The sequence below is a fragment of the Phyllostomus hastatus genome, unplaced genomic scaffold (assembly GCF_019186645.2).
Source record: "Phyllostomus hastatus isolate PE091 unplaced genomic scaffold, TTU_PhHast_1.1 phas_scaffold_1066, whole genome shotgun sequence".
Lineage (NCBI taxonomy): Eukaryota > Metazoa > Chordata > Mammalia > Chiroptera > Phyllostomidae > Phyllostomus > Phyllostomus hastatus.
The window spans coordinates 23,004,365-23,027,757 of NW_025334004.1; the positions used below are offsets into that span (position 1 = coordinate 23,004,365).

The 23,393-nt window shown below is 46.5% G+C and overlaps 1 protein-coding gene across 6 annotated transcripts in view; it reads right to left on the reverse strand.

Annotated features, from left to right (window-relative positions):
- LOC123828683 (nebulin related anchoring protein) overlaps window positions 1-23,393 on the reverse strand; it is a 66,107-nt gene that overhangs the window by 30,399 nt on the left and 12,315 nt on the right. For 2 of the 6 annotated variants that reach the window (XM_045853761.1, XM_045853760.1), the window contains exons 10-23: window positions 20,843-20,947; window positions 19,793-19,909; window positions 17,398-17,502; window positions 15,805-15,912; window positions 14,672-14,776; window positions 11,176-11,274; window positions 9,820-9,924; window positions 8,542-8,649; window positions 8,201-8,302; window positions 6,251-6,448; window positions 5,592-5,696; window positions 3,113-3,211; window positions 1,659-1,763; window positions 453-560 (exon numbers count right to left, since the gene is read on the reverse strand). In XM_045853761.1, the coding sequence (XP_045709717.1) occupies window positions 453-560; window positions 1,659-1,763; window positions 3,113-3,211; window positions 5,592-5,696; window positions 6,251-6,448; window positions 8,201-8,302; window positions 8,542-8,649; window positions 9,820-9,924; window positions 11,176-11,274; window positions 14,672-14,776; window positions 15,805-15,912; window positions 17,398-17,502; window positions 19,793-19,909; window positions 20,843-20,947 (1,569 nt within the window). Of the gene's footprint in view, window positions 1-452; window positions 561-1,658; window positions 1,764-3,112; window positions 3,212-5,591; window positions 5,697-6,250; window positions 6,449-8,200; window positions 8,303-8,541; window positions 8,650-9,819; window positions 9,925-11,175; window positions 11,275-14,671; window positions 14,777-15,804; window positions 15,913-17,397; window positions 17,503-19,792; window positions 19,910-20,842; window positions 20,951-23,393 lie in introns of all 6 variants that reach the window. The other 4 variants (XM_045853759.1, XM_045853758.1, XM_045853764.1 and 1 more) reach the window with 3 other exon arrangements.

Below are 23,393 nucleotides of genomic sequence, written 5' to 3' on the forward strand. Positions count from 1 at the left end.
TGCCTTAAAAAGTGTAACAGGATACCAGCGCACTATTTTTAACCTTGTCATTGCCGTGGCCATCAGGACACTTGGGCTGTACCCTCACCTCTGCCAACCACAACAGCAGCATCAGTCTGTCACATTTACTGAACACGAACTCCAAGCCGGGCATGGTAGAAACGTGTGCCTCTCAGAGCACATCTGCAGAGCGGAGCTGGTTTGTAAAATGCTACCCGCTGATAAGACCAGGAGCTTGTGTCAGAGTGAAAATCAACTGCATCACCGAGCCACTGTTTAGTAGAGCTGATGTCTCTCTCTCTCTCTTTCTCTCTCTCTCTCTCACATACAATGTAAGTGCATAATACATATGTTATATGATATACACACAATATATCATATAGGTGATGTACATCCGATGTAAATGGCGGGACCTGTGGAGTCACGCACACACTGTTTGCATGCCGACTCACCTCGCTGGCCAGGTCCCTCTTGGCTTTGGCTGTCAGGAAGGCCAAGGAGTCAAGACGCAGCTCAAACCCTTTTGCCTTCTGGTTTTCCCAGCTGCTCTTATACAGTTTCTGGGGGGATTTGGGAGAAAAGAGGTCACCCTCATGTGGGAGGGCTCCCCTACTCTCTGTAACGACCTCTCTAGGAGACAGGCAGGCGCCCATGACGCCTTTCCCAGAACCCCCGAGACCACAGAGAGCCTGCAGCCTGAGTACAGCCGGGCAGGCCTTCTCGTTCCTGCCCGAAGGCCTCTTGATGCCCACGGCTTCGAATAAGAGAAGCAGAGATTGGGCTCCGGAAGCCTCGAAAAATACTGGGAGTCTTCACGGGAGCCTCAGACATGCCAAAGGTGGAATAACATGGTACAACACGCAGAAACACGTCCGAACCGTGTTCTCCAGCTCTGTCCACGCCCCGCACCCACCCAGCTCAGCAGCTGCCCCAGCTGCACTCTCTTCTCCTTCTGCCCACCCGGCCTCTAGTCCCTCTGGGTCTGTTCCTGACTTCTCCTGTTTCCTGTTCTGTTCTGCCGCCACCTCCAGATTTCTAGTTCCTTCTTCTGGAAGTCTCCTCCTCAGCCTCTATTGCTCCCTCTAATTCCTTCTTCTACCCATTAATCAGTTCAAAACCCCAAAGACCTGCGAGCTGAGTGGAAGAGCTAAGGCCCCTCCTCAGGACACACAAATGGGAAAGCTGGGGCTATGCGTATTCCGTGTCTAAGAGCAAAGCCACCCTGCGCACAGTCCTCTGAGGGCATTCTGCCTCTTAGCTTATTGAAGCCTCATGAGGACCCAGTGAGGGAGGGACAAGAATTACCTCCATTTAACCAATTGGACAACTGAAAGTGAAGAATTTGCCCCAAGTCACACATCTAGTAGGTGGCAGAGCCAGGAATCAAACCAGGCAGTTTGGGACAAATATCTGAGCTCTCACTGCTTCCCCTAATGACACTACTCCTAGGCTGTTTCCCCTCCGACCCCAAGATTGCCCCTGCCTCCTACCAGGGGCTCAAGGCTGTCCTCCCCATAAAACCCTGGCCAGGAGCAAGCTCTGCTGGGTGAGCTGTTTACAACGACCAGATGTTTGTAATCCGGGATGACACGCCAACAGGGCTGGCTGCGTCTGTGGTCCAGGAGACCACCCAGCGAAGCGGGGCCCGCACACTGTACCTCGCTGAGATTGGCGGCATTGGCTCGGGCCTGTAAGAAGAGAGGCTCGTCCTTGCTGATGCCATACTGGTGGAGGGACTGCTCATGTCCCGCCTTGTAGGTCACCTGTTGAGAGAGAGAGCTGGGTCAGGAGCGGGTGGCAGGTGGATAGATGGTGTGGCCTCACTCACGGATCTTCATGTCTGCTTGGCTCTTCTGGGCCTTGCCTGGGAAGTCTGTTACAAAAGTGCCCAGACCAGGCAGCGGCCAGCAGGATACAGTAAGTGAGACTTAAGGCAGGAGAGGTGATAGGAGAAGGAGACGCAGCAGGGAGGAGTGGAGAGAAGAATGTGGCCGGGGAACCAACCCGAAACCCCTCTAAGGTTTTTTTGTTCTCATGCCTTTCCCTGGAGAAGAAATTCTCAGTTGTTCTCGCCTACGCTGTCCACAGCCTCAAAAAGTAACCCACGAGAGAGCAAAATGAGCGGAGACTCCCCAAGTAGGAAAGCCAGGGAGCACGCTCTGCCTCCCGCATCCCCATGATCAATACTAATGCACTCATAGGTTCTGACACCTGGAAAAAGTGAGCAGCGACCAAAAAGACAACATGAGTGAGCATCTCCACTCTTGTTCTTTCTCTCTCCCTCTCACCCCCAACTTGAGTTTCCAAACAGGGGCCTTCTGCTGACTCCTTATGCTAATTGCATCCTTTTTTTTTAAAGATTTTATTTATTTTCAGAGAGGGAAGGGAGGGAGAGAGAGAAACATCAATGTGCGGTTGCTGGGGGTCATGGCCTGCAACCCAGGCATGTACCCTGACTGGGAATCGAACCTGCGACACTTTGGTTCGCAGCCCGCGCTCAATCCACTGAGCTACGCCAGCCAGGGATTAAGTGCATCCTTTCTGGCAGGTGTACCTGGGCCTTTAGCAGGGAAAGCTGGGAAGGTCCTGACCAGACTGTAACAACCATGGTACCTGCTCAGGGCAAGTGCACAGCAAGCGTTGGACACCGATGCGTAAATAACATATGTGGAGTTTCTCCGCTCTGCCTCCCACACTTGAGCTCAAATGGGCACGAGATGCACACAACCCTTAAGCCAATGTCATCGTCCCCCAAGATAACTCTACTGGCTTCAGAATTAAGGACCCTCTGACGAGAGATAGAAGGAGGGAGAAAGAAGAGGAAAGAAGGAACTAGGCAGTGATGAAAGCTGAAAGGAATCAAATCCGCTGGCATCTACCCCCAACAACCACGGAGACGGAGACGTGAGACGTGGTGTGTGAGGCAGGGAGGCTTGGTGTCCGGTTCCCAAAGACAGCCTGGGAGCCTGCAGAAAGCCGGGTCCAGCCTATTTAAAGGGACAGTACTTTGTTGGTTCCTGGATCGTGCCTGGGCAGCAACTGCTGTTGTCCTCAGAGGTTCCCAGGCCCGTGACACAGCAGCTTGGTGGAGAAAGGGCAGCCCAGGACTCACCCCGCTCTGCAGCTCCTGGCTCTTCTTGGCGTGCTCCATCTGGGAGCTGTCGGCCACACTGGTGAACTTCAGCTCATCCACCCTCTGCCTGTAGTTTTTCTGTTTCCAAAGAAAAGGGGACACCATAGCACTAGGGTCACACACACGCACACATACACGTGTGAACTTTCTGTGGCCCAAGCATTTCCTTGGGGGAATAGCCCAGCTTGTCTTGCAGCTTAAACAGGACCATGCAGACCCAACACTGCCTGCTCTGCTGAGATAGTTTTAGTTCCTACTATTGAAAGGGGACTTGACTTTAAATCCTGTATTTCACTGGGTGCCCTGAAATGGGCCTGTCTTATAAATCTATATCTGACCCAGGAGCATGAGGTATAAGGAACTTGGACTTCATAGTCATGGAGGCCGGGGTCCAAATTTCACCTCCACTGCCTTCCAGCTTCATGACCTTGGGTGCATCGCTTAATCATCTGAGCCACCTGTGCTTTGATGCTGGCAATGCAGAATGAAGAGAAGCTGCCTCACTCTGGGGGGATGCGGAGGCTTCAGCGCCATGCTTTTTATGGGTACCGTCCATGAGCCAAGTACATGTTCACAACATTAGCCATCACCATTACTCATGGCATCATCATGATTATCGAGGAAACATCTGTTCTAAGGAGAGGAAGCAGCAGGAGCCACAGAGAGGTGGATTCAATCTCGCCATTTCTCGATGTTCTGGGTCCCTGAGGTCTTGTCCTCACGGTATCCCTATCTCACAGCCACAGAGTAACTGGAAAAATTTCAAATGTGCTCATTCTGACCCCCACACCCCACAATGGGCACTTCTTATCCTTCCCAGAGGTTAGGTCCTCCTTCTGGCTTTCCCATTGGAGTTGCCAAAGTGCACGGGAAAGATGGCTGCTGAGGATGGGGTGTTGAAGCAAAAGCTTCATGCAGGGGGGAGATCAGAGATCAGCAAAACTCCAGGGCTGTCGGCAAAAGGGTTACAGGTACCAGCCGAACCTCAAAGAGTAACTGGAAGATTAAAAACTCCAAATCACTCCCCCCTTAGGAAAATAAAATTCCAGAGCAACTATTTCCAAGACTCTTGTGATTTCCTTTCTATTCCCAGCGTGATGAGTGGAAAACTTTCCCACATAATTGAAGGAAGTCGCGCTGCCCTTCCATGGCTGTAAATTCCCACTTATCCCAGACTCTGCCCTGTCGGCCAGAGTACTTATTGAGGAGCCAAGAATCTGAGTTGTACAGGGCACAGCAGGGACATTAAAAAGGTGAAGGAGATGTTATCTACATGGCCCGCAAGGAGCCTAACAATTAGTGGGCACAGGAAGTGAGACAGAAATGAACACTCCTCAGGCTGAATTCATTCCTAAGGTTGATTGGCGCCACTTATTGTACCCCTGTCCAAGACAAATGGGGCTTTGGTTACTCCCTTGTATTTTAGCTGATCTAAAAGAAGCTAAGTAATAGGACTCCTAAAGGGTTATTCTCTTTTCTCCTCTCTACCTTCCTTATTTACACCTTCCAGCCATAAGTGTGCCTGTCAGAGAGAAGGATGACTATATTGTAGGAAAATAAGAATACAATACAGAACGTGCTTTGGGGGTGCAATATTGCTTATTGGTCAAGAGCTGGGGCATTGGATCCAACACGTGACACAGATGCCAGCTCTGCTACCTCCTGGAAGTGGGACTTTGAGTCTCATTTGACTCATATGTAAAATGGGATATTAATAGGATAATAACAGTGTCACTCACCTAGGGCTGTTGTGAGCAATAAATGAGCAATATCTCTGTAACACACTCAAAGTGGTCACTGAATAACAGCAAAGACTACATACTTATCAGTCCACGCTGGCAGCTGTGCCTCTCACTATTATTGCAAGAGAGATACCGGCTCAGCCTTCCTGGCCCCAACACAAGAATCCTCTTCAGAGATCCCAAACAAGGATCCTGAAATAGCCACGTTTCCAAATTAGATGCCCTTTAGAAGTCCTCCTCGGCCTGCTGCCAAAGCCATCTTTACAGGGCACGAAGAGAAGCAGGCTTGGAGCCGCAGGGACTTGGGCGGGTAGCCTGTCCAACCTTCTCATTTTTATGCGAAAGAAGACAGGAAGGGTTGAGTGACTCACTCTAAGTCTGCAGGTGAAGTTAAGGCGAGGGCATAATGAGAACGCTGGCCTCCAAGTAACATACTCTAACTTGGAAGTAATCCCATACTCCCACACCACAAACACACGCTTCCTCGTGCTGACTGACTGTGTGTTACACCCTTCTGGACTATTCCTTCGATGCACCTGTTGCTTCAAATAAATGGTAGGCTCTTACACATACCTTTCCCCAGAAAGTGTGAGGGTGTAGAAGATTAGTTCAGGGGTGCTACAGGTACAAAATGAAGGACTCCTGTGAGCCGCGCCCCAAATAGCCCTCAGAGAAAAAGATCACCACTGGAAGCCAGGGGCCTCAGCTCAGGTTACCTCGCTGACCAGCTGTCCAGCCTTCTTGGCCTGTTCCAAATTGAGACTGCCCTCAGTCAGCCACCCCACGCCTTTCATCCACGCCAGGTCAGCTTTGTACTGCAGCTGCAGGAGAAAAGCCAGGCTCTGAGAGATGCATGGGTGCAGGCTGGGCGAAGTGGAGGGGAGAGTTGGGAAAGTCCTCACTCCTGCACTCGTCTTCCTAGAACTGCTCCTTGCTCTTCTGTAATCAGGCAGAACTCTGCCTTGGTAGGGAAGCCATGGGGCCCACGTTGTAACCAGAAGGGAATGTTCTGCTTTAGCAAGGAAACATCCTATCCTAACCAAAAAGTGGGCTTTTCGGACTTTTTGATCAAGGACCTTAACTTCCAACCTCTAAGCTGCTAAATTTCCAAGGTTTACTTACCATGTTCAACATTTGACTCCTCTTTGCTCATCCTGACCTTCACCATGGCTCTGAGCCCCTGTCCTCCATCCTCTAGACCCCACTGTTCTGCTGAATCTACCTCTACCTCCCCATCCACCCTCCCTAGGCCTGGAACATCCCCAGCAGTTCTTCCTAGTCCTCTTCGTTATGGAATGGACTCGAGCACAGGTTCAGATCACTGGGTCCCACCGCAAGAGATGCACAGGAGAACCGTCAACGAGTGAGGGCTCACCTCGCTCTGGAGCCCATAGGCTTTCTTGGCCCACTGAGTCTTCATATCTTCAGGCAGCACAGTGTATTTGTGCAGTTTTTTCCTGTAGTCCAGGTCACTGGCCAGAGCTTGCGCCTTCTTAGCATGCCTGATGTTTACCATATCCATGGGCAGGTGAAAGTGGGTCTTACTCTCTTCAAAGCCTTTCTTGTATTCAACCTTGAATGTACCAAAACGAGGCCCATTACTTAAAGCCTGTGTCTGCAGGAGTGATGTGAAAACACAGGGGAGAAGCCTCCACTTTTCAGGAGCAACTGGAACTCTGGGCAATGGCACCTGAGTGTGAGAAAAGTGGAACCCACTTCCTGAGGGCAATGCCAGGGAGCTAAGGTCCCATGCTACTTTGTCTCTGGAAGGAATCCCTCCTTCCAATGCTAAATCATTTTACCTGGCTACTCCAGGAGGCAAACACTCTACCCATGGTTTCTGTGGGGATATCAAAAGGTAGAATAAAAAACATAGGCTCCAGAGCCAGCGCTACATAGCCTGAATTCAAACTTCCGCTGTCCTCCTCCAGCTGTGTGATCTCTGGGAAGTCACATGACCTCTCTAAGGGCTCATTTTACTCAGGGGACTCTTGTGATAAGTAAACACAGTAGTAGGTGATGCTTGCTTGGTGCAGGGACTGGCATATAGAAAATGCTTGATACACGTTAGCCATGAGGATGGCAACGACAATGGCGGTAATGACGGTATTGGTGATGATAATGGTGTGATGGTGATGGTGGTGATCATGGTGATACTGATAATGGTGATGATGAGGTTGGTGAATGGAATGATGGTGACAGTGGTGATGCCAGTGGTGATGAGGCTGTTGATGATGATGGTGTTGACGGTGTGGGGGTGGGGAAAGGTAGGGTGCTGCAGTAACAGCAATATGGTACCAGTAAGTAAGAGTTCTAGGTCCTAACTCTCCACCCCTCCGCCACTAACCACTGACTACTATGTGACCTCAGGCAAGCCACATCTTTTTGGCCCTAGGTGCCCCAACTGCAAATATGAAATACCATTTTGTTCTCTAGCTAAATTGAAGCCAAATTTTCAATGTCTCTATACGCTCCACAACTACGCGCTTCAAAGGACTTGTTCTACAGGCACATCCAAAATGGCAACTCCGATGCCAACCCTCTTATTCTGTTCAAGTCCTGGCTCCTGAATGACTCCCCAGGCAATTATGTCTGACTGCACCACAGGGCAGCGGAAGCTGCCCTCACAGCTTGGAGCAGGCGATTGTGAAGCAGAAACCTGGTACTCACGTGTCCGTTTTAACTGTTCAGCATTGGCAGGGAAGATCTGATTAGAAACCACGTCTGTCCTTTCTAGCAGAACTCGCCTTCTCCGTAGGATTTGGGTAAGTGACATTTCCCATGGTTAATCTCCAGCCGTTCCTTACAGTGGTTTATGAGGGGCATCGTTTTGATGGGTTGGAGCCTAGATGCCCCAGTTCTTTGCTAAATATTTTGACTATATCACATGCGTTTGTGACCACAGGATATGGTCATCCAGGATATTGCCACAATACACAGGCCACTTACTGTCTCACCCTCCCAGTGGAATTAAGCTCCTTAGGGAGGAACCTGTTAATTCTTATAGCTCCAGTGTCTTGCACACAGGATCTTGCCCATAATAATTGTTTGCTAAACATCTGCAGAATGAATAAATGTGGCCAAACACCTTTGTACCTTCCCCAGGCGATGCTGGTCTCCCTTAGAGGGACACACTACTCCACTATTTTAAAAGCATAATATGCTTTGGCAAAATAAAGAAATGGAACAAACTTCTCAAGCAAGCCAGGAAAGAAATCACAGGTGGAAATCCATAAAAAGGTAACAGTCCCAGGTGAAGGAGGCCCAGGAAAAACTTGAAAGTGACACGACTGTGAGCAAAGGGTGGGGGAAGAAAGGAATTTACCTCGCTGCTCATCTTGGCCACCTGCAGGGAGTGAAGAAGCCGGGAGTCTGTCGTTCCCATGACTTTGCCTTTGCTTTTTTCATATTCTTCTCTGTATTTAATCTTGAGAGAGAGAAGAAAGTGTACTATGAGGGAGAAAGAAACTTCTCCATCTCAGGGGTTCTAGTTTTAACAAGTGCAAGGGGGACCATTCTACAAAAACACCTCCCAGCCTTTAGCTCCCAGAAGATGAAAGCATTGTGATGTTTACCACGTTAAGTCATTATTTTTTTCTGTGGGACCGCTGACATTTTACGGGAACCATTTCTGATGCATTTCTGAGTTAATGAGAGAAAACCTACGTTGCTAGCGAGCTCTCCGGAGGCTTTGGCGGCCAGCAGAGACATGGCATCCAACTTCATTTCGAACCCCTTCCCCTTGGACTTCTCCCAGCCTTCTTTGTACTTCACCTGACAAACAGAGACACAGGTGAGCTCAGAGCTGCGACCCCTAGTCCTGCCAAAAATTGAAGTAAAAAAACAACAGCAAAGTGCATGTCTTCATCTGCCTACAGACCAGAAATGTGGTGTTAATATCAAAACGATCATAGCAATGATAAGACAGCTGATTGAGTCCTGAGCCGTTGAGCCTTGCTACACAATGGCAATGGACAGGGACAAAGAGAAGACCCTCGCATTCATCCTACGCCTGCTGTTTCCTGATCATGTGACCTTGGGTTAATTACTTCGCCTCTTTACTCCTTAACTTATCATGTGCAAAAGGAATATCCTATTATCTGTCTCGGAGTGGATGGGAGAATAAACTAGATGTAGTCTATGCAGACAAATCTTAAGCCAGTAAAGTGCAGCAGAGACAGAAGGTATTGGTACTGCTATGGCCATGGTGATAGCACCTATTGTTCACCAGCCCTTCCCTAAGTGGCTTCCACTCGTCAGCAATAAGTCTTCACATTAGGCCTGTGACGCTCAGAGACATTAAGACCTCACATAGGGTCATGGGTTAAAAACAGCCATGCCAATATCTGACCTAGGTCTATCTGACACCAAAGCACAGGCCACATGTGCCTACAATAAGCCCCTCCTAGGGGTTATGACAATTGAATAACGCCATACCTAAATTGCTTACCTCAGTGCCCAGCATAGAACAAGCATTCAACAAACATTAGTTCCTTTTTTATCTTCATTTGCACCACAAATCCCATCTAGAAATCTAGAATAAGAAGCCTAATCGCAGCCCATGAGCTCATTTGTGACTCCAGGAACAATGTGGTGATTAACACTGATTTTAAAACTTAAACTTTCTCCACCCAGCAAAGCTCCAGCTAGAAGTCACCAGGACATCATGATGATGATGATCATGATGATGATGATGATGATGGCATGTGTGTGTTCATGCACATACCATACACACGCTGACATGATGAGAATGAAATTGCTATCACTCGTTTATCCCAGGGAACCACCACGTGCCATGAGGCAGAGACATTCGAGACTGTAACATGGTGGGCGCCTCGAATGAACCCCTGTCAGGAGCAGAACAGTCCCGGCCCGTGGGCCCGGCACCACCACGCCCCCCTGGGTGTGCAGCCCCCACCACGCCCACCCCCGCAGCCTGCTTACCTCACTAAAGAGCTCGGCGTTGGTTTTGGCCCTCGTCAGCTGGGGTGCATCCTGGGGCAGTGTGTAATTCAACTTGTTTTTCTCATAGTCGGCACGGTAATTCACCTATTGGATTGAAAATAAACCCACACGCTACATGCCAGGTGTTTCTATGGGCAGGAGAAGAACTTTGAAGAGAACATCTTTTTTCACTTTTCCCTCAGACTCACAGCAGAAAAGGAGTTTCTGGAAAAAGCACTGTGCAAGGACAGCTCTAATTTTATGAATGTTTTAAATGAAGAGATTGAAGATGCCAAAGGAAAAGTAAAACAACTCAGAGGAACTCAAAGGATGAGTTTGTGAAGGATTTCCCTGTGGCTACCTCGCTGCCTCTCCTTTGAAGCACTGGAAAGGCTGGGACTTAGTTGTTTATCTTGCCTCCCTGTTGAAGAACACCTTGCTATCTGCACGATGGATACTCAACGAATAATTATCCAATGCCTGACACACTGGGGGAAAAAGCCATTTTAAATCACAAGGAAAGAGCCAACCAGACATTATGTGGTTCCCAGTGGAAAAATACAGCACCATCTGAGAAGGAGTTTTGCCCCAAAATTAAACCTGAACCCAACTGTGGCCATTGGCCCAACGACTATTTAACAGGACAACAGGAGGCCAGAGCAGGGTGTGAAATCCACACTGGGATGCAGGCAGCAAAGCTCACGGACTGTAGGAAATCTTACAGGATAAGTAATCTAGTTTCTTCAACAAACAATTTGCAAGAGAAGAGATTTTTAAAAAAACACACACTTAACGATGGACACTTCAGACTGTTCTTAAAGACATATCAACCAGTCACAAAGTGTGGACCTTATTTGCATTCTGATTCAAACGAACTGTGAAAAAATTATAACCTATAAGACAACTGAAATGTTGACTGCTAATTAACATTGGTGATGTTAAGAATGACTATTAGTTTTTTGGTGTGATACATTCAACTTTTTTATCTCTTAGAGATTCATACTAAAATATGTATAGATTAAATTATATGCTACCTGGGATTTTTTTTCAAAATATTAACTAACATGGGAGGGGGAGAGAATGGATGGGCATAGAGACAATGCGAGACCAGCCATGACTGACAGGCAGTGGAGCTGGGTGATGGGTACATGGCATTCATGCCACTACTCTTTTTCACTTTTGAATGTATTTGAAAGTTGCCAGAATAAAATGTTTAAGTAAAGTGGGGTGTTTCCTAGTTGTAATGAGACAAATGGCATCACTAATGAAACCCAAATCCTCGGGGAGCCAGACACCCAGAGGTCACAAAGCACCCACGAGTCACCCACGTCCAGCTGAGCAGGTCAGGTCACTCACGTGGCTCAGTTGCTGGGCGTTGACTTTGGCTTGAACGATCTGAGGGGTGTCGGTCACAGAGCTGTACTTCAGCTTGTCGATGCTTTGCTTGTAGTTGACCTGGGTAAGAAGAGGCACGGGAAGATGGCACTTGCACTTGTCTCTAAGGTTTGCTTAGTCCCCTCTGCCTGAGCCCAACAGGGCTGAGTTTCTCAGATTACTAGAAAAAAGAGTCAAAGACTCCACTGGAGACCAACAGACACTCAGGGAAGAACAGACGCACAGAGAAAAACAGTACACTGAAGAGTGAGGGACTGGAATGGGCAGGTGATAAAAACGAGGTCGGCTCGGTGGCCAGCGAACGTAGGAGAAGGTGCTCATGCCCATTCGTAATCAGACAAACGCATATTTAAACTGCAGTGAGATACTCCTCCCACTTGTCTCAAGAATGAAAATTTAAACTGAGGGCAATACGAGTATTGGCAAGGATGTAGAGCTGTGGGGACTCCCAGAACACCACTGACACAACCACTTTGGGGGATCTGTGGTAGTTTGGCACATACGCATACCCTAAGTCCCCACAATTCTATTCCTCGGGGCATTCCCACTGCAAACATATACACAAGGTCACTTTACAATAATTCAAGTTGTATAGTGACACTTAGCATCCTTCTTTACTCCCACGCAATGACCCCCCTCCCCGTACTTTACAGGGGCCTGTACTTGCACGTTCCTACCATGCCCTGTCTGTCTAAAGATAGATGCCTTTGCCATTCTATCTGCCTGCTGCCACCTCCTATTGCCACCTCCCTGGGTGACACCTCAAATAGACTATTAGCTGGATACTCATGAAACACTCATTCAGGCTCAGTGAAGCTGGGTGGTTGTTTGGGGGGAAGCAGTAAGGAGTGGTGGGGACTGTGGCAAAGGACAGCAGCTGCAACTCAACTGTAAGAGATACTAATGGTGCATTAACGTGGAGCAGAGAGTGGCCAGATTTTCCCATTATTCCAAAGAAACCAGAAATCCATGTCATTATATAAAATCTTATAATTTTTACATGCTAGCCAGTGCTGCAATATTTTTAAAACCCAGTGGCCCAAGTGAAATAGATCAATAGGGCGAGTGTGTCTACTCCACCTCTTCCTTGTGCTCACTCCATTCTTGCCTGTCCGAACAGGCAAGTCAAAAAGCACTTACCACGAGCCTGGCAAATCCCAGCACTCTGCCCCGCAAAGAGGCTCTCGACCTATGCACTAGAAGCCTGCTGTGCCAAAGCTTGTGTGCTTAGATCTATTACTTGTCCTCTTACAGATGGAAGAGGGGCTCCCATAGCCAGACCTAGCATTGTCTAGATGGGGAAATGTACTCCAGGTGCAAACCACTGACTTACAAATTAACTTCGAGAGCAGGATCCGGGAAAAACAGTGTCTCTGACACTAGGCCACGGAGTATTTTGCTGGACTTAGTGATAAAAGGCAGCATCGCTTTGGGCTTTTTAGGTTATAATTCTAAGAGAAAAGGTTTCACACATTCCGAGTGTGGACATGGGATACATAGAAGGGAAAACTAGGAAATGTAAAGTCATTTCGGTGTCAACTATTAATGAGATTGGAGTACAGTGGCTTCCTAATGCATTAATTCAGAGAGAAAAATTATCATCTCATAATAAAGAGTCTATTAGGATTCAGCATTATGCATGATAAGAGATCACAAAACTATATTTTTAAAATGCCACATTCCTTCCCGATAATTCTGCATTAAGTGTGTGGCAGAGCGAATTACTTCCCTCTGCAGGACGTAATCAAGAGTCTCTGTGGCCAACCACACCTTTGCAACCTCACAGATGCTCGGCCAGGGCTCCAGTCTACTTCCTGCAAGCTCTCTCTGCCGAGCAGTGAGTCTCACGGTGATGCTCCGAGTGGCGATAAATACTACCTGAAGGGAACGCTCTCTGGTCAAGGACTGTGCTTGTTTGTTTAATTTCACAGCTGTCTGACCACGTTTAAGACGACCAGACAGACAGAGAAACCACGAATGTTCTCACAGCGGACCCCTAACTTCCTGAACACCAAGGCCCCTACATCGGGGTGGTAAACTCAAAATCACAGTGAGCCTGGATGGTAAGAAGCATATGAGGACAGAGAGCAGCCACCACTCATGCCCAGCCGATCGCTGCTGTGCAGGAACTAGGGACACAGTTCCTAGAGTTGTCCAGTTTTTCAAATTAAAAAGAAAAGGTAAAAATATAAATTTGTATGTGAACTCTTACAATTGTTCTATCTTGGTCCAGTTTTCTTGAAACGCTGTGTGGCCAAATACAATGCCTCTGCTGTCTGGATCTGTCTCGTGGGCTACCAGTCAGAACCTACCTCCACTGACTACTAATGCAGACACTCGAATTTTAATGAAATGCTCCTGATCCTCACACTTCCCAGGTAATATATGCAGCCCAGAACAAAAGGAAGTAGCTTTGGTAGTCAAGTTCAACCCTGGGTTTCACTAAGGTGAAATGAGCAAGTCAACCCAATCAAACTTCCCCAGCAAAAGAGAGACAAAGTTCAGGCCATTTATATTCCCCTAACTGCCATCCCTTTATTACATGTTTGATGGCCCCTTTCATCCATTAAACTCTCATTTGTCAACAACTGTCCCCCATTGTCCTGCAAACTGTGTTAGACACGGGAGATACCCAACTGCAGCCAACACTGCTCCTACTCTGAGCAGAGGAGAGAGCAACGTGAAGACCTACCTGCCAATAGCAAAACCCAAGTCGACTACTGGAGCTGTTCTGATCCCAAAGAAACACGCAGGAAGGTAGCACTGGGCATTTATTATTTGTTAGAGCCCCCACTGACAAATAACTATGATCCCAGCTCAGTTATAAACCATCTTAAGTACTTTTTAAAAGATAAGTGACTTTATCTTTTTCTTTGTACTTTTCCATATTTTCTGTAATAAACATGTAGTAAAAGTCTTATAATTAGAAAACAATAAATTTATTTCATTATGCACATTTCATTTGGGACAAGCCAAACTATAAATAAATAAAATCACTGATATAATAATTAAGAGCTACATATTATTCCACACATATTTCCCAAGTGCTCCTAAGGAAAAGAAAATGTCATCATTACCACTTCCTCTCAACTTATATCCATTTTCTTTTACTTCCTTCAGTCCTTAAACATACCATACCACACTCCAAAACTTTTTTTAATGCCGTCATTGCTAAGGAACACTTACTTAAATGTGCCCAGCAGTGGGCACAGTCCACCAGATTCTAAGAGGAGACACTGAACCTCAGGTTATTTTCAAGGTGAAACCAGAGCTGTCCCCATCTTATATGGAAAACCCAAGAGTCTCCAAACACACATAAATGGACTTCCCAGTGAGAGCGAGTGCCCCTTTCCCAGTCCCTCCCATCTTGTTTCTTTCCCTCTCGCTGCCTAAGAGCCACTCCACAGGAGAGGAGTGGCCAGAACAGAGCAGAAAGGGCTGTCGGAAGAGGACTCACGTCTTTCAGCGGGACCAGTTTCACGACTGTCTGATAGGAAGGAGTCAGAGTGGCTGGGTAGTTGTAGTCCACAACGTCGTGTTTATAATCGGCTTTGTAGGCGATCTGAGACGCGAAGGACAAGAGAAGAGAAATTAGCCCCCGCTTTCTTTCGACCTTGTGTGAATATCATAGGAAGTCTTTTCTTAATATAACCAGAAACAAAACCAATTTAGTTTCATCACCTCCAAGGAAAATTAAATTATGTTCACACTTTGCCTTTAATTAATGTGAATTCTTCTTCTTAATTAATCCAAAATTCATTAACTTCCATCTGTAGCACATTTATTTTATCTTATTAAGTATGGAAGCCCTTGTAGTTTTTGTTAAAAAAGAAGCATTTGCTCTGGCCTATACAATGGAAGAGCTTCTTGGCTAACCTCCAGAAAATAAATGAAAAGAGTCTTCACTATGTTTCAAATGTTTTTCTAAAGATCACATTTGACATTCTCAAGCAGAGGAAATTGGACATTTGTATGTTTTAATAATGAAATTGTTTTTTTAAGTGTCTTTTATCTCTAAGATTTACAAGCTGGCATTTGCAAACCTATACACTGAATTGCCAAAGTCAAGGTCAGAGCAACAGACGACAGGCTGTGGTGAAGACAGGGGCTTGATGTGTTCTGAAGACCAGTGCCTTCAATGACCAAGAGGTCTCCAACGAGCACTGTGATGGAATAAATGAATGAACCAACCAACCACCCAAGCGACTGACAAACCCCAAGTACATCCCAAAAGCTCTGGAGATTTGAGGAATTTCAAATAAGAATTATGCTCATCCATTTCTCTTTATCTCTCAGGAAGTGACCGTTTTTCTCACACTGGATCAATCCCAATGGATCGGACTACCGGTCAAACCAGAGAAAGCTGAGGTAAATAGGTTGAAGCTGTTGAAAAATGTCAAGGATTTCACCTAGTTTTAGTCGTATGGGTTCACATTTAGAAACTCTTATGTGTCAACCTTTACATAACAGAAAGCTGATTTTTTTTTTTAAGGCAGGGGGTTGAAATGAATTGGCTGACTTCCTTAGGCCCCGCCTCTTTCCCCTCTCACTGATGGCCAGGACCTCCGAACCCTTCACAAAAGGACTCACGTTGCTTGCCAGACTTCCCACTTTCATGGCATGGAGAGTCCGTCTGTCCATACCGACTCCTTCGTAGTGGCCTCTCATGTGGTTCTGGTAGTTTTCTTTATATTTATTCTACATGGGAACACAACACTGTCAACAGAAGCATTCTCTTCCCAACCTGTTGAAGATGAACTGCTCATCTTCGTGGACTAAATGAAAACTATAAATGACCGAAGAGAACCTATTGAAGCAGTCAGAGTTTCACGGAATAAAAAATAAGACAATTTAAAAAAAAACAAAACTGAAATCACAAGCAAGCACAGGAAGCTGGAGTAAGACAAGCAGGAAAACATCAGATCCGCTGATCACAGACAGCACAACACAGACTCAATTTTTTAAAAATATCTTCAGTTGTACCCATGCCCGATTTTTCCAGCATGCAAACCTGCCGTGAGAGCGTGGAGCTCTGCAACAGACAAGCACTGACTGCGCTGGCGGCGTGTGCCACGCCCCGTGCTGGGCTGGTACAAACCACTGCCTGCTCTTACTTCGATTTCTAAACAGGTGGAGAGCAACCCCTGAGCCCTGCCAAACGCTACACATTTTACGGCACAGACTGCTCACTAATGCAACTATGGGAAATACTAATGCCATGTCCCAAATGCAGCGCACCACATGACCAGAGCCCAAACGGGATGACAAGAAGCCATCAGTAGGAATATCTGGGTAGCTTCTCATGAAGCTACATTATAGTCACCTACCCCGGGAGGCCACTGAGTTGTTAGGCACTGAGAGTATGTAAATGGGATACTATCACTATATATCAGACATGATTCTGCTCATCTCGGCTGATCTTCACAAGCACTCTGTGAGGACTGCAGTTATTTTCACCCCAATTGTACAGATGGGCACCGTGGCTCAGACAGCTTAAACAATTTGCTCGACGTCGGCCACGTGGATAATTGTGAAGTCGGGTCTGTCGGCTCCGACGCTGGTGCTCTTCACCGCTAACCCATGCAAAAGAAATTCTTCGTCGAGCCTTTCCAAGTCCTGCGTGATTCCCAGTTCTACTATGATTTGCAGCTAAGCAGAAGTAAATTCACATAATCTAGTGTAGGCCCTTGAGGTTCTCGAGAACACATCTCCAGACCTTCTCTGAGAGTTTCGGAACGTGCAAGTACCACGTCAGCATATATCTGCCTATCTGTGAAACGGGGAAATACAGTCCAGCTCCCCAGGTGATGGTGCGGGCCCAACAAGAGCAAGTATTAAGAAGCACGAAGTCGCACTGAGAGGGGATGCTGCATGCTCTGCCAGGCTCCCTCACCAGCATTCGCCACTGGGTACCAGATGCTGCCATACACTGAGGATGCAAGAAGACAGGTAGGTGCTGCCCTGAGGACTCAAGGTCAAGTGTGTGTCAGGGAATGTAATAACATTGAACTCTATGTGGACCAATCCCAGCAGACAACCTTAATCAAACCCGTAGGTACTTGTGACTATGAGGCCATGCTTCTCCGAGACACACAAGTGCATTCACACAAACTGTCTCTTAGGAGACCGAGAAATGAAGGCCACAAAGAAGCCCAAACAAAGGCGGAGGCATTGCAAACTCACATCACTGGTGAAGTTTGAGATCTTGCTCACGCTCCTGAATTGAGGGGTGTCACAGTAGTTGATGCTGTGACCTTTACTACTTTCCAGACCCTTCTTGTACTCCACCTTAGAAACCAAAACACCCGTTGCACAGTAGAGCCAAGCCCGAAGTCCCTCTTGAAAATGTCACCAGGACTTTACTAGGATATTTTTAGAACACTTCCAACCAAAGACTTAAAAATACCAGGCCTAGAATACTGTAAGTTAATAGCACATGTTTTCCTTTTGAGTAATAAATAAGTGAATAACCTATTTTGATCTGAAAATTTAAAATATATAGTCTCTTTCAAGAATAAATACTGTAAGATTTCACAGTGCTTAAAAATAGCAAAACTGGCTTTACGTATCGGGACAGTGGTTATTCTTGGGGACAAGTGTCTGGGGGGACAGACAGAGGGGAGTGTCTGGACTTTTGCCATGTTGTGTGTTTTGATCTGGGCACTAATTACACAGATGTGTACATGAGGGAAAACCCTTCCTGTTACACTTAGTGATATACACACTTCTCTGTCTGTACACTTCAATAAAATTTAACCAAAAATGTTACTTTACAAAAGCATATAATGACTAAGACCGTTCTTAGATGCATAGAGTGTCTTCTAATTTTAAATGGGTTGGCTAGTTGAGCTCCCCTGGGTAGCTGGGTGTAAAGTGTGAGGCTACAGTTATTAAATAGACTCCACGTCATCCCAGGCCATCGGAGAAGGAGCTGAAGGCTGATCACCGTTAATAGAGGCTGGTTTGTGTCACTGGATAAAAACAAGGGCAAAGAGAAAGCAAAGGTTCCCTCGTGAACTCTTACCAAAGGAAGCCCAATTTGTTATCTTATAAAATATATGGTGGGAATGTGCTTTCTAAAATATGAAAGATGCCAATGTTCACAATATGATATAAAATTAACAAGTACACAAAACCGTATATACAGTTGAGTTCGAATTCTAGAACCATATGTTCTTATGTTCATGTATTCATTTGTAGTATATTCACACAGAAAAGGCCCGAACGGTAGCAGTGTGACTCCCAGATGGTGGAACTCTGCCGTCAGGGGGCTGGTTCCAGCTCTGTCCCTAAGAGTCTCTCTGAACCAGAACAAGACACTTGACTCTTCCAGACCTACGACGAAGGGCCTCAAGGCTGCAGAGGCCTCATGGAGATCTCATGTCCCGTGAGTCAAGGGCCAGGTCCAGCCAACGTTCTCCATGAACGACCAGACGGTGAGTCTTTTAGGCTTTGCAGACCCCAGTCTGTACATCAATCAACAACTCATCTTTGCCCTGGTACCTTGAAAGCAGCCACAGACACTATGTAAATGAATGCCACGTGCCTGTGTTCCAATAGAAACAGGCTTTATTTGTTCTATTTACAAAAAACAGGCTGCAGGACGAATTGGGCACTCGGGTCAAAGTTTGCCAACCTCTGGCCCGGAGCAACAGAATCATCGGAACATTGATTGAAAACTCAGATTCCCAGTGCCTGGCACGCATCTAGCACCACGAAGTAAGGGAGGCCCCAGATGAGATCGGGAGAGGTCACTCCTGGAGACTCTAAGCAGCCCACAGTTAGAAGACAGCAGGTTAAATAACAATTTTGGGCAAAGAACCGGCCTTTGGAAGTTAGGGAAGAAACATACTTTAGGATAGTTTCATATCTGTTTCTGTTGCAGATAACTTATATTACTCATGACCAGTTGTGAGTAAAACTACTTTTAACAGTTCTAATTCTTCCCGTCTCTTTTTGAGACATTGCCACCTCAAATGCCTTCGGGGTCCAGCTAGGCATGACAAATGAGACCCCAGGACGTGCAGGGCACACGGGGAACTAGAGGGGAAGGTCTCCTTGCCAGTGAGTCCTAACAATTCTAAACATTTCGATCCCTGGGCAGGACAAACCAGACACGCCCTCTGGCAGCCAGCTCAGCCTCTGAGACGACTCACGTGGTGCCCACAGCTTCCCGGAAACCTGACTACAGTAACAAGAGAATGGAAGAGGTTCAAGTGTGAAGCATTTATTGTTCTCGGATGTCCACTCTATGGTAATGACTTACAGTTATAAAGTTTGGCTCCTGCTGTATTCGGGCAACTAGAAATCTATTGCTTGAACCTTCCGAATACCTCAGCCTTGTAAGAATTCAGGGAGAAACTTTCACACCGTCAGAGACATTTAATTTGCTTAAATGTAATTGGTTTGACTGCGGGCTCTTTTGTGAATTGCTTTTACCACACATCAGTTCTTTGGGAACTGGCAACACGTGGGTAGTGTATGTGGCGTGACGTGGCATTTTTCCTGGGGGTGCCCCATTCCCTGGAGGAGATAAAGGGGGTGACAGCAGACAGAAGCGGCTGTCCCCCATACGTACCTCGCTCACAAGCTTGTTGACGCTCTGAGCCCTCTTCAGAACCAGGTTGTCCTGGGCCGGGAGGGAGTGGTAGTGGGCAGCACCCTTCATTCTGCTAAAGTCCTGCCGGTATTTTATCTGAAGGAAACACACAACGAGGGGCCCGAGCTTTGTCTTCATGCCCCGTGATAGCGATCGCTCCAAAATTACCCCACACTAAAGGTCAACATTTACTTCATAGAATTTTCAGAAGGAAAAAAAAATCATATAGTTTTTTTTCTCCATAAAATCTACAAACCACTCAGTCCCTTTCATATTAAAATGTTATTGGCCCTGTTCACATTTTACACTCTAATTTTGCATAAAGAAAGATCTTAAAACAATCTCACAAAAAGGTGTAGTCCCAAACCCAGTCTGCCCTTGGTTTCAGCCTCATTCCTTATCTGCCGAGGGAGGCCAAAGAACAGACTGTGCCTTTCATTTCCCCTTGGGGTAAAAGTGCACCGTTCTGGGTGACCGGGTTTAATAACTGAATAGTAACAGAGTAAAGGAGAAGAGTAAGGGGGGTTTGAAATGGATGCTTGCCTTCTGATTATAGACCAAGTTCAAGTTAGTGTGTTAGATCTACAGTGTGTGTGTCACTTGGAAGTTTAATTATAGCCTATCTTTCAAGGACTGCCAGCTGGCCAACATCCTGCCAATAAAAGTCCTTTTATCAACTGGGTTGCACCTAGTTTGATAATCATATGACTTTTTTTAAATCAGCTATTTCCCTGAAGTGCTCGCTATCCAGATGGGTTATTTTGCAATGGCTAGACCGGCATTTGTGCTTGCTTCAGCTGACATAATTATGCCATTTGTCCAGAGCAATCCCCTTCGAAACAGATAAATGTGACCAAACAGTCTGAGCAAAAGAAGCGGATGCCAGAAATCTGGATAGAAACTGAGGGCTAACATTGTATTTCAACTCAGCGCTGTTTATCTGTGTGTAGATTTCAGTAAGCACAGCCTTCAAAGTCTCATTTCCCCTCTCCTTCTGAGGCCCGGGGGCTGTCCTGCTGCGGTACTTACATCACTAGCGAGTTCATTGGCTTTCTTGGCGTTCTGATACGCGGGCGTGATCATGGCGGGGAAGCTGCCCTTCCCTCTGTGCTCCGCACACTCCTCCAAGTAACCCTGCTGAGTTAATCAAAGATTTCCATCAGTGATGCTCCCCTTCCTGCCTGGGTGGGGGATTAGCGATGACCCCTCCTAGAGCCTGTTCCCACAGAGGCCTGTCCACGCTGGACATTCTAGGGGGCTCCCCAAGAACGGTACCACGTGGTGGTGAAGGCGGTAGACTGTGCAGTCAGGGCTACTTTCTGGTGCCCAGTACACAGTCAGTGCTAAGTAAATGGTAACTGTTCTCATTATCATCCTCATCATTTCCACCAGTTAAATCGAGTCACTCTACCCGTGTCCCGGGCCCACATGTTAGGGAGGATTCATTGCTGAGCCGACACCAGGAAAGTGCTTCTGCCTTCCAGGAGTCTTGAATGCTGCCTCTCTCAGGCCCAGTGGCAGACCGGTGCAGAGACACATTGACATTCTAGATACTGTCTCTCCCACTGACGTACGCCATTTACCAAGAAGGAGAGCATTATAGAACCATGAGAATTTTTGTAATTGGTGGAACAATTTCGAATTGCTGTGAGAGGACCAGAAATGGGCCCGAGTGTATATTTCAGACTAAGTATGATCATCTGACTCTTAATCTCTTCCTTCTTCCTTCCCACACCCTCCACCCACTCCCACAAAGGCAGACCCTCACTCACAGGGAACTCTCCTCATGTCACTACTGTAAAGCTTCCCTGGCAGTCGGCCATACTTCAAGACACCATCAGATGCTACCTTCTCTCTGGGGACTCCTCCCTCCCCCTCAGCCCTGTGCTGGGCGGAATCAGCTACTTCCTCATCTGTGTTCCCACGAAGATGGAGCAGCCCTTAGCGTCCTCCCCTGGGCTTATGACTCCATTCCCCGCTGGCTCCCTCCAAGGCCAGGGCCAGCCCGGCTCAGGCACCAGGTGCAGAGTCTGGCATGCCCACTTCCTTAAAGGAAACAGTTGGGTCAAACCAGAAGGCCCAGACTCCCTTTTTTTTTTTTTTTAAGATTTTATTTATTTATTTTTGGAGAGGGAAGGGAGGGAGATAGAGAGAGAGAAACATCAATGTGCAGTTGCTGGGGGTTATAGCCTGCAACCCAGGCATGTACCCTGGCTGGGAATCGAACCTGAGAGACTTTGGTTCGCAGCCCGTGCTCAATCCACTGAGCTATGCCAGCCAGGCCAGACTCCCTTTTTATCCAATGATGACAACTGTTCAGCCTGAGTGTTCCTTCATACTTGGCTGCCAGAATGGTCTGGGCCAAAACTAACGAGTAAAAAAAAAAATTATAAGAAAGACACTCAAATTCTTTGGTAATCCCCTTTGCCTACTCTGCTGTATGGTTTGGGGTTGACCTGTAGCATATTTTAACTTCCCTGCTTATGTGTACCTATGCTATGTTTGCAAACCTGTGAGACACCTAATTCTTTTGGGAAGTTGACTGGCTACAAATAATAAATTGATTACATGCCACAGTCTATTAACCTAAAAGAACAGTTACTCATTAAAAAGAAGAACGAACTGTTAGGCATTTTAGGCACTGCAGATATTTATAGTTTATCTGCCTGTCCGCCCACTTCTCTCTCCCTCTCTCACCCCCACTCAGGCCGTGGTGGGTCCCGCGCAGTCGCACGGTGAAATGCCACACGAGACTGACCCTCTCGGCAGCTGCTGGCGGTGCCGTCAAGCAACGCCCACTTTGATTCCTGCATTTGTTATTACCACGACTGGAAACGTCAACCAACATGCCCTGATAGTTGAGAACCAACTACACTCCTGTAAAGTCAATTTCATCAATGTGTGTAGACACACATCTGCAATTATATGTGTGTGTTGTAATGATTGGCAGAGAGCACTGTCCACATTTAGAACAAAATCATTTCTGTCAAATACAGAAACGAAATATTTTTCAATGAACTGATTTTTAAAAATTGTCCCGAGCCTTCTAAACAACACATTTAAAACACGAAACCAATAAAACCATATTTCCACCGAGTTTAAAGCACTAAGAGACCATTTAATGAACTTATCGTGGAATTTCATAAAATGGCTTTTTAAATTCGAAACCAAGTATTTTTGCCAAGACAGACATTTGCGACGGAGTCACAAACCGTCTTCCCAGGACTGTACCTGCACACAGACAACTTGTTTTATTGAAGAAGAGAAATGTTATTTGTTTTCTTTTATAAATTATGTATGTTGAGCAAGTCATTTATATTGCAGACTCTACCTACTGCCAAAAGATCAACCATCTAATTAAGAACAAATATCAAAGAAGCCCACTGAATGTATCTTCCAGTACACGCAATTGATCTTCCAATGTTACTTACATGGTTGTAAACCATGAAAAAATAACGTTCCCTTTCTCCTCTACAATACCTGTCTAGTGCCAGAAAAGAGACAGGGATAAAAATAAGTTTGTAAAGCATCTCAGCCTTTTTACAGCCTGTCAAAGTGTAGTTCATTTAATAAGTGAGAT